Source organism: Delphinapterus leucas, chromosome 4, assembly GCF_059928025.1.
Source record: "Delphinapterus leucas isolate spDelLeu-1000000601 "Yukka" chromosome 4, BTC_Dleu_Yukka2, whole genome shotgun sequence".
NCBI classification, from domain to species: Eukaryota; Metazoa; Chordata; class Mammalia; order Artiodactyla; family Monodontidae; genus Delphinapterus; species Delphinapterus leucas.
The window spans coordinates 94,704,152-94,716,806 of NC_143132.1; the positions used below are offsets into that span (position 1 = coordinate 94,704,152).

At 40.5% G+C, this 12,655-nt stretch overlaps 1 protein-coding gene across 1 annotated transcript in view; it reads right to left on the reverse strand.

Annotated features, from left to right (window-relative positions):
- TMEM212 (transmembrane protein 212) overlaps positions 1-12,655 on the reverse strand; it is a 74,231-nt gene that overhangs the window by 39,228 nt on the left and 22,348 nt on the right. The window contains 1 exon segment of the mRNA XM_089910871.1: positions 1-12,655. This exon segment is cut by the window's right edge and continues 22,348 nt beyond it. Within this exon segment, the coding sequence (XP_089766997.1) occupies positions 1-159 (159 nt within the window). The 5' untranslated portion in view covers positions 160-12,655.

Sequence of the window (12,655 nt, forward strand, 5' to 3'; positions counted from 1 at the left end):
CAAAGCTCCATTCCAGATGGGACAAGCAATCCAGACACTCCATCCTGTGAACCAAAGCTTGTAGGAAAAGACTGGGAAGAAAGCAATAACTCCAGAGAATACACTGAGAGCCCCCAGAGTAATGAGAATCCAGCCAGCAGTCTTGTATAAGCCTTGCATTTTCCTCTGTGACTTGGGTCCTAGGTCTCAAAGATGTTTTGTTACCAAAACATGAGAGTATGTCAAGCCTCAGTAAACAAAAGTTTCTTAGAGACAGTAGCCATGACACATGTGGACTGTTGATCTACTTGGAAACAAGATTATATTTGTTTTCAGTGAAATAATAATAAAATGTAGTGATATAATCCTTGACATAAATTTGACATAATAAATTATAATACTAGTTTTTCTCAGAGAGAGAAATCATTCCTCGTGTTGGGCTACCGCCTTCATTCCCTTCATTCTGCTGTCTTGGGGAGTGACCACTTCCTGGCTTAATCAGATTCAAAGCCTTGCTGACTGAGCTAATTGTTTCTCAACTCAACCTGCCTGGTGGTTCCAGCCTAAAGCCAACATCCTTTGTGCACAATAGACCTACATTCCCAGCACAATTTCCCACAAAACAAAGTAAAAATAAGCACTCTGATCACTTTTCATTACATTTAATTTCAATGATTTAAAGCAAAAACAAGACCTCTCCCCCGCTTCAAAGTTCAATTCTACTACAATTATTTTTAAATTTTTGATACAGATTTATCCCCAAATAGGCACAAGCTTCATTATGGACTTCTGCATTGTTTTCACTAAACCAGCTTCAGCTCAGTTAATTTATTATTAATTCAATTATCGAGTAAAGGGCAAACATGGAAATGTATGCAGTTGTAAAATAAACTTTGAGGAATAATTCATTAGTTGACTAAAATACTGATCTCCATTCTAGAATCGTAATTCAAAATTTAGATGGTGGGCTCATGTACACTGAAGCAATCGCAAAAGTTCATCTCTTAGTTTCTCACGCATTTGAGAAAGCGGTGTGTATTTGCTTTTGACTCAGAGGACATGTTTGACTGTCCTTCCAAGATAACATCTGGAAAACACAGACAACTTTCTGAAGCGATCTGATTAAATTTCTATGCAATATTAACACCTTTTTTTCCCCTTAAATAAAATTAAGAAAAATAATTTTATGGATGGAAAGGTAGTGGTTTAGAACATGGATTTTGGAGTCAGACACAGCTAGGATCCTGTTCTGGTTCCCCTCTCTACCAGGTATGTGTCCTTGGGCACAGGCAAGTTGCTTAGCTTTTCTAGGGCTGTTTTTTCATATGGGAGATGGGAATAAAGTTAGTGTTTATGTCACCAGGTGGTGATTGTTAGCATTAAATGAGCCAATACGTGTAAAATCCTTAGCGCTGGGCTCCGAATAGCAAAGATGCTTGGGGAGCTACCTGTTATTTCGTTGGGACATTGCATCTTTGGAGTTCTTTCAGTATGGGACAAAGGCACAGTCTTCACTGTTTCTCTTATCTGTCGTCTTATAGACATTAGGTTTGGTAAAAGCTGGTAAAAGCTCCCAAAGGACCCTCCCATGTACGGTGAGGAGTGAAGCTTCTCTCTGACTCTCCGCCATTTTCTCTCTGTCTTACTGTCTTTAATCACCTTTCCACAGTGTGACCCAGATTTTGAAGAAGCTGCATTCCTGGATATACAGAATTCAGGAAACCAGCTCAGGCTTCTGCTATAGTTGTTATTTTCCATCTCCTCTTAACATTGTGGGAGTGTAGTCTCTGATATTTTTTTTCCCCCAATGCCACTAGGTAAGTTCCACAAGAGCAGAGGGCTTGTACGTCTTATAAATCCCCTTGATGTATGACATGTCCAACACCTAGAAACACGTCTAGCCCAAAGTAGATACTTAGGACACACTTGTCAAATTAATTAACGAATACATTCAACTTCCCAGCTTTGCATTTGGGGCCCCATGGGTTAGCCATCTGGATCTGTGCGTGGGCACCACGGTCAGTGTGTACTAATGTCAGTGTGTTCCCTTGTTACAGAGGCAAGCCTTCTGGACTGAAGAAAGACGTGTTTGTGTTAGTATTTGGTTTGAGCTGTTTTGACTTTTTCCTTTACTTTTTATCTCAAGGTTATAGCTACATGGTATGTCAATATACTGCGGGTCAGATCACTCTCTCCCGTTTGCATGTTTGGAAAATAAAGACTGTTGAAATACTCATGTTAAACAGTACAAAGATGTCAAACAAAGGGAATATGTTTTGTTTTAATCTGGGGGGGATCTTTTGGTGTTTGTGACACTGTAGCACTAACCCTGACTCTGTCACTGTGACCTGTAAACCTGAATTTATTAGTGATTAGGAAAGTCGTCGCCACTTATTATAACAAAAGAAGGGAAAGAGGGAGAACTAGGGATTTCTCTGTGTGTTTTCCCTGCTGTAGGAAATCTTTCCACACTGATTTCATTAACGCAAGAAGACTTTCAGGAAGGGCAGCTACCGGCAAAGAAGAGAAAATGTAATTCTGCCCCTGGCCCGGGCTTGCTCTCAGCTCGGCCACATCTCCTGTTCCCAGTGTCTGGCAGCCAGGGAGGCTCACAGGGTCCCTGCCCCTCCAGGGCCCCTCCCTCCCATTTGGCACTAACTTACTGGAAGGCCAGTCTGTAATCCCTGGTGGAGGTGGTGTTTGTCAAGGTCTTTGCAGGCTGCTTTGCAGATCCTTCCTTCCCCCTCACCATCTTGGCACAGGGAAGAATGGTAGAAGTTCTACCAAACTCTTCAATCCAGCTTTGCCACTGGAAAAAACCCCCAAAAGTCCCCAACAAACTGACATTTTGATTCCAACACTCACCCACCCACCCCCTGCAAAAAAAGAAAGAAAAGGAAATGTAACCTGGACCCCCAGATAGATGGGATAACGTCAGTGATGCTGAGAGGGAGAAGCTGATTTGGACATTCTCCACCTCTCTAGATATACTCCTTCACACGTGAGCCCTAGAAATAACAGCTCTGTGTGTGCTCAAGTCTTAGGGTTTTTTTTAAGTAAGTTTCAAAGCCACAGAAGGGGTTCCATTTTGCCAAGATAAAAGAAAATGGAGCTCTAAACAAGAGATTGAAAGAAAATGCTTTATTTCCCCAGGAGCTTCAAGTGACTACCTTCATTTGTTTACACATTAGAGAGGTAGCTCCTCTAGCAGAAAGAGCATGGGCTTTGGCATCAGAGAGACCTGGGTTCCAGCCTCTTACACTGTTAGTGGGAATGTAAACTGGTGCATCCACTTTGGAAAACAGCATGGAGGTTCCTCAAAAAACTAAAAATAGAGTTGCCATATGATCCAGCAATCCCACTCCTGGACATATACCCAGGCAAAGCTATAATTTGAAAAGATACATGCACCCCTATGTTCATAGCAGCACTATTTACAATAGCCAAGACTCGGAAACAACCTAAGTGTCCATCGACAGAGGAATGGATAAAGAAGATGTGGTGCATATATACAATGAAATATTACTCAGCTATAAAAAAAAAGAATAAAATAATGCCATTTGCAGCAACATAGATGGACCTAGAGATTATCATACTAAGCGAAGTAAGCCAGACAGAGAAAGACAAATGCCATATGACATCACTTATATGTGGAATCTAAGATACAACACAAATGAACATATGGATGAAACAGAAACAGACACACAGACATAGAGAACAGACTTGTGGTTGCCAAGGGGGAGAGGAGGTGGGGGAGGGATGGATTGGGAGTTTGGGATTAGCAGATGCAAACTATTATATATAGGATGGATAAACAACAAGGTCCTACTGTACAGCACAGGGAACTATATTCAATATCCTGTGATAAACCATATGGAAAAGAATATCTATCTATCTATCTATCTATCTATCTATCTATCTATCATCTATCTGAATCACTTTGCTGTACAGCAGAAGTTAACACAACATTGTAAATCAACTATATTTCAATAAAAAAAAACAAAGACCTGGGTTCTGTACTGAGGATTCCATCTGATATATACAAAAAGGAATGAAAAAATTAGAAAATTAATACCCTGCTAACCTCAGTGCAGCAACTGACTCAAGCACAATGGATACCTTTACAACGGAAAATATCTTAACCAGGATAAAGGTTAAGTCACCATCTTAACCAAGTGATCAAACTTTAAATCACCAACAACAGGGCAAACCGACGTCACTGCCTCCTGATATGATGCATTGTCTCCTGATATGACACCATTACCTGCGTAGCACTTCTGGTAAAAATGTATAGCTTGAATCTAATCACAAAGTTACAGTCAAACTCAGATTACTGGGACATTTTACAAAGCACTAGCCTGGACTCTTCAAAACTGTCCATGTCATGAAAGATAATAAAAAAGTTACTGGGACAATTGGGGAAATATAAACCTGGAGTTTCTATTAGATAACACTAGTGCATCAACGTTAAGTGTCTTGGGAGTATGAATGGCATTACAGTTACATAAGAGAATGTCCAATTGCTGACTAGGTACGTTAGTGTTCTTTATGCTTTCTTCCAGCCTTTCTGTAGGTTCGAAAATTTCAAATTAAAAGGTGGGAGAACAAAAGGGAAAAAAGAAAAGATCTATGGCTTTAGTAATGTGCAAAAAATGAAAGGCCTAACTTTTACTCAGACATCCAGCCACGCGGCTCAGTAATCCTTGAGAATATTGACGAATGTAGATCACAGTGTAAGGAATGCCCCTTCAACACCAAGACGAACCTGTCTTCCTAGCATAGGAACGATGTGTTTGATTATACCGTGAAGACACAGGACTCATGCAGACACACTAATGGGTATCTTTCATATACTTTTTTGTCTTTCCAAATATTCCAGGTTCTTAACTGGATTAAAAACATTTCCAGTGCTCATTCATAATGCACACTTCCCTCTGCTTTCGACTAGCTGTTCGGCTTCAACTTTGAGTGAACCCTCCCTTCTCATAATGGCTTGGGGTTTAAGGAGAGCAAAGTTCAATTTTTATCATCCCTAACTGGGAATTGTCAAATTTAAAGGCTTTCAATCTGCAAGATGTTTGGATCTAAATAGAGATTTGTGCCTCAACGTGTACTTACCTAATTCAGATTTTATCTGCCTTTTTGTATATCTGACCCTCAGATGTGTTTTGAAATCATCTGGAATTTATCAGAATTTTCTTCTGTTTTCGCAAAGAAAAACAACTCAAGTGTGTCACCGGCAAACTTGTGCAGCTTGCTGTCAGTTGGCTCTCCCAAGCCCTGCAGCTGGAAGGAAGTGGTCTTACCGGCAGACTTGACGAGCCAGGCAGCCTCCCACAGGCTACTGTGGAGATGTCTGTCTTTTAGAAAGGCTGCTCCTATCTTGTTTTATCATGGAGATAGAGGAGCCGCAGATAGAATCGATTGTGACAGCGGCAGTGATTGATTGGTGCTTTGGCCACCAAGGAGAGGGGAAGAAACTAAGAAAACAGGAAGAGAGAAAACAGTGGGGGTGTCTGGGGAAGAGAGGTGGGGAAAAGACGGAGAGGAGAGAAGGACAACAAGAGAGAAGTCAGAACACAGAGGAAAACATTCCCGAGGCCAAAACCAGCTTCTTGCGTCACTCTCAGATCCAAAGCCTGGGTTTGGACAGAGTTGACTCCGGGACAGAGGAGTGATGGGAGCCATGGGCCGTCCGTGTACATTTTACAAAAGTTGTTTGTAGGGAGGACAAAAGGGAAATAAATAGAGGGAAAGGGCAAAAAAAGCAGAAGGAGAAAGAAGCTGCTCTAAGTATCCGGAAGTATTCTCAGATTATGCTTGTTTTTAAAGTTGCTTTTAGGGACAAAGTTTTAAGTCCTCTTAAATGGAAAATGTATATTCATTTAGATCCTTCTCTTAGCATTTTTGAAAGAGGAAAGGACCAAATTGTTCTGTGAGAAACGAAACACACTTTTTGATCCAATTATACCCACATGTGAAAGGCAAAAGGGAGGGAGGAACAGTGAGGATGAGTTCACTAAAGCCCTCTATGGTTGTCTTCATTATTCCCATTTTACAGATGGCAAAACTGAGGTTCTTGGGTGTTAAACAACAAATGTGACCCAGCTAATTAGTGTCAAATCCTGGTTTGGAACTTAGGAATACTTGACTCTGACGTTTGTAATTTTTGCTTTTCTCTAGTAGATCAGTATACAGGTGTACTACATCTTTTAAAGCACATACGTACATCTGAAAATTGAACCATGAAGTACCAAAGCGTATTAGGGCTGTACTCAAGCCAAGGACATAATAGGAATGGAGATGATGCTGCATATGCACAAAGGAGACGTTATTAGAACTGCTGATTCTACTCTCAGTTACAAAAAACAAAAACAAGATAAAAAAACTGAACAAAGAGATTCCTTGCTATTTCTTTTTAAAAAATTAGAACAAAGAGGGAACTAAAACCAAAGTTTCATTTCTGTGTATTGATGTAAAACTCCCAGAATTCCTATCTAGAGCATTGCTGTGGCTAGTTTTCCATTCTGCAGTGCTTCATGTCGGGGCTCTTGCCCTTGATGTGGAGATAGACTGGGATGGTTGCTGTATGGAATGTTCCTGAACATCTGCTTGAGGGGGTGTGGGCTAAAACAAATGAATATTATGAGGAGCAGCCTGGTGTAGTAGACAGAGACCAGGGCTGTGTGACCTTGAGTAAATCAAAACCTCATAATCTTGGTGTCCTTCTCAGTAACATGTGGAGGTTAGACTAGATAATTTCTAAGACTCCTTCCATAGCTAAGATTCCATGGCTTAAAATAAATCCCAAAGAAGCAAAAGTACCTAAGTGGCCAAAATGCCTGTCCTTAAGAAGTCTGTATCGCTAAGAATGTTATTTATCTCCTTGAGGACTGGAAACTTCCAACTAGATCCCCCTCTATCTGGTACAAACAATGGGCATGTAATAAACACTGCATGCTGTGTACTGGCTAATTGGATTCTTGCTGGACAGATTTCCCCCAGAATTCCGCCAAGGAGGCCTCACTTTGACCCTCGTGGCACACAAATAACCAGTAACTGGGAGCCAACATCCACCAGCTGGATGATTAAAAGGCTCCAAGTAACAAACCGGTGATCTCAGCCCAGCTCTGGTGACTGTGTCATAAAATAATGAAAACTTGTCAACAAACACAGCAGAGGCTAAGGAGGGCAAGGATTGAAGGAACATAAAACCTAATCACTCTTCTTTCCCAGCTTCTTGAAAAGGGATGAAAAGCTGGGAGGGAACTGGTAACAAACATCTCAGGCATGGAGTTCCTGGCGGAAGAGATGAGAATTTAACAAGGATCCGGATGTGGCAGAAAACTCAAAGGCAAATCCCCATTCACTGGCCAAGAGTCACTAGATAGGGTGAGCCTCTCTCAACTAGTTTCTGATTGGTCAGGGAACAGAGTCCCTACTCTGTTTTCCAAGCAGCAGTTAAAATATCGGCAGCCTCAATGTTCTATGTGTTTTAAAATATAGGAAAGCAACACGAGCTAAGCATGGTACAAACCACGGATTCACTCCTTCACTTCATCAAGCTCTCTGCTCAAAGGGCCCCTCATCACAGGCCATCCCTCACCAATCTGTTTCTCCATCTCTTTTCTGAGCTTAACTTATGACTACCTGATTTATTCTCCCTAGCTTCCTGGCTTACTTGTTTACTATGTATCTTCCCAGCTGGAATGAAAGCTCCGTGAAGCCAGTACTTTGTTTTGTTCACTGCTACATCCCAGAGCCATGAGCAATGCCTGGCCCACAGTAGATGTTTAGAAAGCACTGATGCATGAATTAATGAATGAATTTACGAAGTCACTGCTTATCACAATCGCTAGTTTATCCAGACCATTTTGCTGTGAAAGCTAGCTCCTGAGGCCTTCAGGTAAAAAGATTTAATTTCTTGGTACCTTAAATCTCTCCTGTTCTCCATGAAAATCCACACAGAAACACAAGGAAAATCTTCTGGGTTAGTTCACCCCGCTGTGAGACTGCACTGTGACACTTCTGCATTGTATGTAGGCATACGGGAGAGGCACCCTGAAGTCACCCACCCTGGGATTCTTTTGGCCTGGCTGAACCAGCACGTGACATACTGCCCATGACCCTGTGTTAAACAGAGGAAGACACAAGGTCACAGACTAACGGCCTGAGTCCAGCAAGAACTTCCGCCTCTGAGAGAAAGCTCTAGTGTGTACTTTTTAAACCCACTGATGATGCCAGCTTTTAAATTGGTTCATGTTCACGGTGATCTATCTAATCTAGTGTTTTTATGGATCTCTGCATATTCAAAGGCTTTATCTATTTCTTTATCTGACCACGTTCCATAGATAAAAAGTATCTTCTCCTAATCTGTAGAAAAATGAAATAACAAAGACGTATCAGACTTTCACTTGGGAGAATCTGGCTGTGCCGACTTATGCTTCTATTGTATTTTCATACAGATGATACTGTGATCTTTTCTGAGACAGGATAACTAATGAACTAAGTACATCCTTATGACGTAAGGAGTCGGGTAGCAGAGTAGAAACATCACCTACTATTAGCAGATGATGGTATCACTTTTGTATACAAAGGCCCACACTTCCCTTTTTCAACAATACAGATATCCTGCCCTAGTTTTTTATTTATTTATTTTTTTTAAAGAGGAGAAAGGTAATTTCTTGGAACTTCCGTATAGCATTGTCCCAGTACATAAACCCTTCTAGTTCTTCCTCATTATCCACAGAAAGCTACTAGACATAAAAGATAAAAGCTAGGCTTAAGCAAGCCTCCTTTATCTAATGGACAAGTTCACGAAGAAGAATGTGGGGCAATGAGAATGAAAAGTACACGGTAATAACCCAACTGGAGGATCACAGACAGAGTCTAAAAGAACCTTAGAGATCTGCTGGTCCGTGCCTGTCATTTCACAGAATAATTCCATGGTTAAAATACCAAGAAAAAGAGCCATCCAGTTGCAACATTAACCTTAAATTTAAAAAGCCAGTTGTGGCCGATGATCTTTCTGCTATATCTGCGTTTAGCACTAGGTGTTGCTCTACTGCTATTTATAGATCAGCTTTTCTTTGATACGCAGCAGGAATTGAACCTCCTAATTTGAGTTCCATTCTGCAAATGCTGTTTCTAAGATTATGCTCTGCTACTATATTATATGTTATGTTGAACAAGCTTCATTTAAATGACGTAGGTATAGCATACTGAATCTACTGAAACAGCCACTCTGGAAAAAAGTGATCAATACATGCCAGGGAAAGGCTATTCCAAAGCTAACTTTTTCAAATTGTCCTAATTCAAATATTTACTTAAACTCTGTTTTTATATTGTGTGCAATACAAGGGGAATGACATTGTTAGCTGTGTGTTTCCTGGAACTGACCATCTACTACAAGGCCACAGATAAAGTTTGTTTATAGAAAAACAAAATATGAAAAAAAAAAGTTTACCACTGTTCTATTTGAGGTTTAATACTCCCACACATACTAAGTGGGAGAAAGGACAACTTTCTAGAATATTTCTTTCTCCGTGACAACAGAGGACAGAAATACTTTAACCCCCTCTAGTGACAGATGAATCATTACATAGATTAGTTCAGTTGTTCAGAGTTGAATGATAATACCACAAGGAAAGACAGGTCATGCTTCAAGAAGTTTATAGTTTAGGAAGAGAGCAAATTTTCAACTCACCTGTAAGTTTTAAAGGGTATAAAATTCAGCTGTTGGGCTTCCCTGGTGGTGCAGTGGTTGAGAGTCCGCCTGCCGATGCAGGGGATATGGGTTCGTGCCCCAGTCTGGGAAGATCCCACATGCCGTGGAGCGGCTGGGCCCGTGAGCCATGGCCGCTGAGCCTGCGCGTCTGGAGCCTGTGCTCCACAACGGGAGAAGCCACAACAGTGAGAGGCCCGTGTACCGCAAAAAAAACAAAACAAAACAAAAATCAGCTGTTAAGTGTGACTCTTCAACATCATTACTTGGTTCTTTCAACTTGGGTCAATTTGGTATAAACCTCAGCATAAATGTTCCAAGTTCTACAAGTTACATATGCTATACTTATCTAATCTGAATTTTAAATCTTCGGGATATATGTAACAAAACAATGTCTAGTATACTGTTGCTAAATGTTATTTCTCAGTTTTGATATTTACCAATAACTATTTGTAAGACCAATAATCAGGCAACGATGTTAATAACAGCCCTAGGTTTTTATCAAAAAGGAAAGTGGCAGCCTGAAGCCCAGAGTGGGAGAGTCATAATCACGCTCTAATCAGAGCTTAGAGCAAAGAGAGAGAAACAGTTCATGCAAAGCTAGCTGCTGGGATCCATAATATAAATCCTTCAATCTAGTCCTAAAGAGAGGGTTTCTTCTAATTTTTATAGTTTGGGCTTCAGGCTGAAAAAACTGAGTCCTTGGTTGAAATTTGACTTTCTTACAAAATATACTTTTCAGCTCTCTCCCTAGCACAAACGCAGCTCTTCTTTTCTGAGGGTTCTGTTTTCTTTACATCCTTTGAGGATAAAACTATACTTTGTGGTTTTTATACCATATTCACTTAGGATATTTAAAAACAGAGTAAACTCTATTTTTTCTCCCAATTCTCTCTTCACAGAGGTTCTCCTTTCCCCACCCCTTACAGCCTCAGTGATAATGTAAAATAGTTTCCACTATTATTTTTGCACTTCTTCTGTCAGGCTCCATATTAAAGATGGGCAATTTTTCAAAAGTGATAGGTCAAACTCCTGATCCATGTTCTTGTAAACTTGGGGTAGGAAGATGTTTACGTGTTAAGAGAATTGTCTATTTTCTCCAAAGGGGAGAGGGGGAAGAATTTTTGAAAGAATCCATTTTGGAAATCAATGTTTAGTGAATGGCAGGACGGAGAGGCCAGTAGGTGCCGAGGAAATTTCTGCCATCTCTAGTCAGACCCACGTCTACATGGACCATTTATAGGTAAGTCTATGGGTGTGTGCGTAGTGGATAAGAACAGTAAGAGCTATGAAAATACGCTTACCATTTACACACACACACAAATTGCAAAATGCTTACCCTTCATTTTTCTTAAGGCTAAATTAACCAAAGCTTAAAAAAAAATTCTGCTGTATGAGCTCTTCTAATGTCACCTACTAATCTCTTCCATCCCTTTCAATCCTCCAAGCAGGTTCCATCTGCGTGATTCCAAAGAGGTGAACATGGGTCCTGTTCTTGCTTAAAAATTGTTCCAGCCTAGCTTAACCACCTCTAATGTTCAAGTTCATTCCAAGATTGAGACAAAATCTCTCTATCTAAAGCAAAATAAAAGCTAAATTCCAACCTTTTGGCCTCATTTCATGTTTTATTATTCTACGTTAGATTCCTACCTTTTGGCCTCATTTCATGTTTTATTATTCTATGTTTCCTAATAATACATTTTGTAAATATTGAAATGGGCACACGTTCTGTGTACCAGAGGCAAGGCTATGCACAGTTAACGCAAGTCGCGATCCTCAGAAGAGGTCCATTTCAGGCCACATGCAATTTGCATTTTTTTCCTCCTTCTTGATATAGGGAAAAGAAAAAAAATCTCAAAAACATTATAGCATCCAACTATATGCATTTTTAGGCCAATGATAAAGCATAGGCTTTTAATGCTCACAGTAGGGACAGAGCTGGGCTGAGCTGCAGCCTGGGGATGTGTAAGCTGACGTACAGCTGTGATATTCACAAATCAGAAAATGTGGGGACCACATTATTACAAGGTGCTACTAAAAAGCTTATTAAAGTCTAGCATTATTAAAGTCTAGAGATGTTTGCTTAATACCAGCTAAGCTCACACACACTTGAAGAATTCATTTTACGTGTTTTAATGATAATAATAGAAATAAAAATTTCCCCCCCAATCTGCTTACTTATTTCTTGTTAATTCTTGGTTAGACAGTAATTATAAGAAAGACATTTCAAACAGCACGTACACTTGCGTCAAATAAAAGAAGTATTTACAACATAGATTTAATTATGCTTTTTAAAATGTAATTATTTCAGTTAGACAAACCTTGTGCTCTATTTCCTTAAAGGAGAGGTTTGCAACATTTTGGGGGTGCACTTTCAGTGAGCAAAAGCCTTCCTTTTGAATACCCACATCAGAGTAACTTTGGAATGAGCAATCAGTAGTTTCTCCCTAATGTGGTAAATGTGGTGTTTTTAAACAGAGGACACTCTATAGCACAGGTGAGTTACCTTTTATCGGCACTTCCTCATGATGAATGATAAAGAAAGATGCTCTTTGAAGTGCATCAGTTTCCTCTTCAGATTTTTTTCAAAATACTTCAAAACACTGAATCCCTGGGCAACACTATTTTCCTGTGAATTTACTCCTGCCTGTAGAACTGTAGGACTCTGCCCCAATTCTGCAGGAGAATGTTTCCTGTCTCCCTCTGGGAGTCTGCTATTCTTGCAGCAGAGGCTCCTCCATTCATTTCCTCCAGCTGCCTCTAGGCGGCCCTGTGCCCTGTGCCTTCATCCAGCAGCTGAGGTGATGCTCCAGCTGCTGCATGTCCTTGGCAGATAGCTGCAGTATGATCTAATCCATTATCTTTGGACCAGGCCTCTGGCCTTGACTCTCCTTCCTTGTGAGTCTTCTTTCCCAGGGGAGTCCACAGCCTCATACACATACAGCTGGCCCT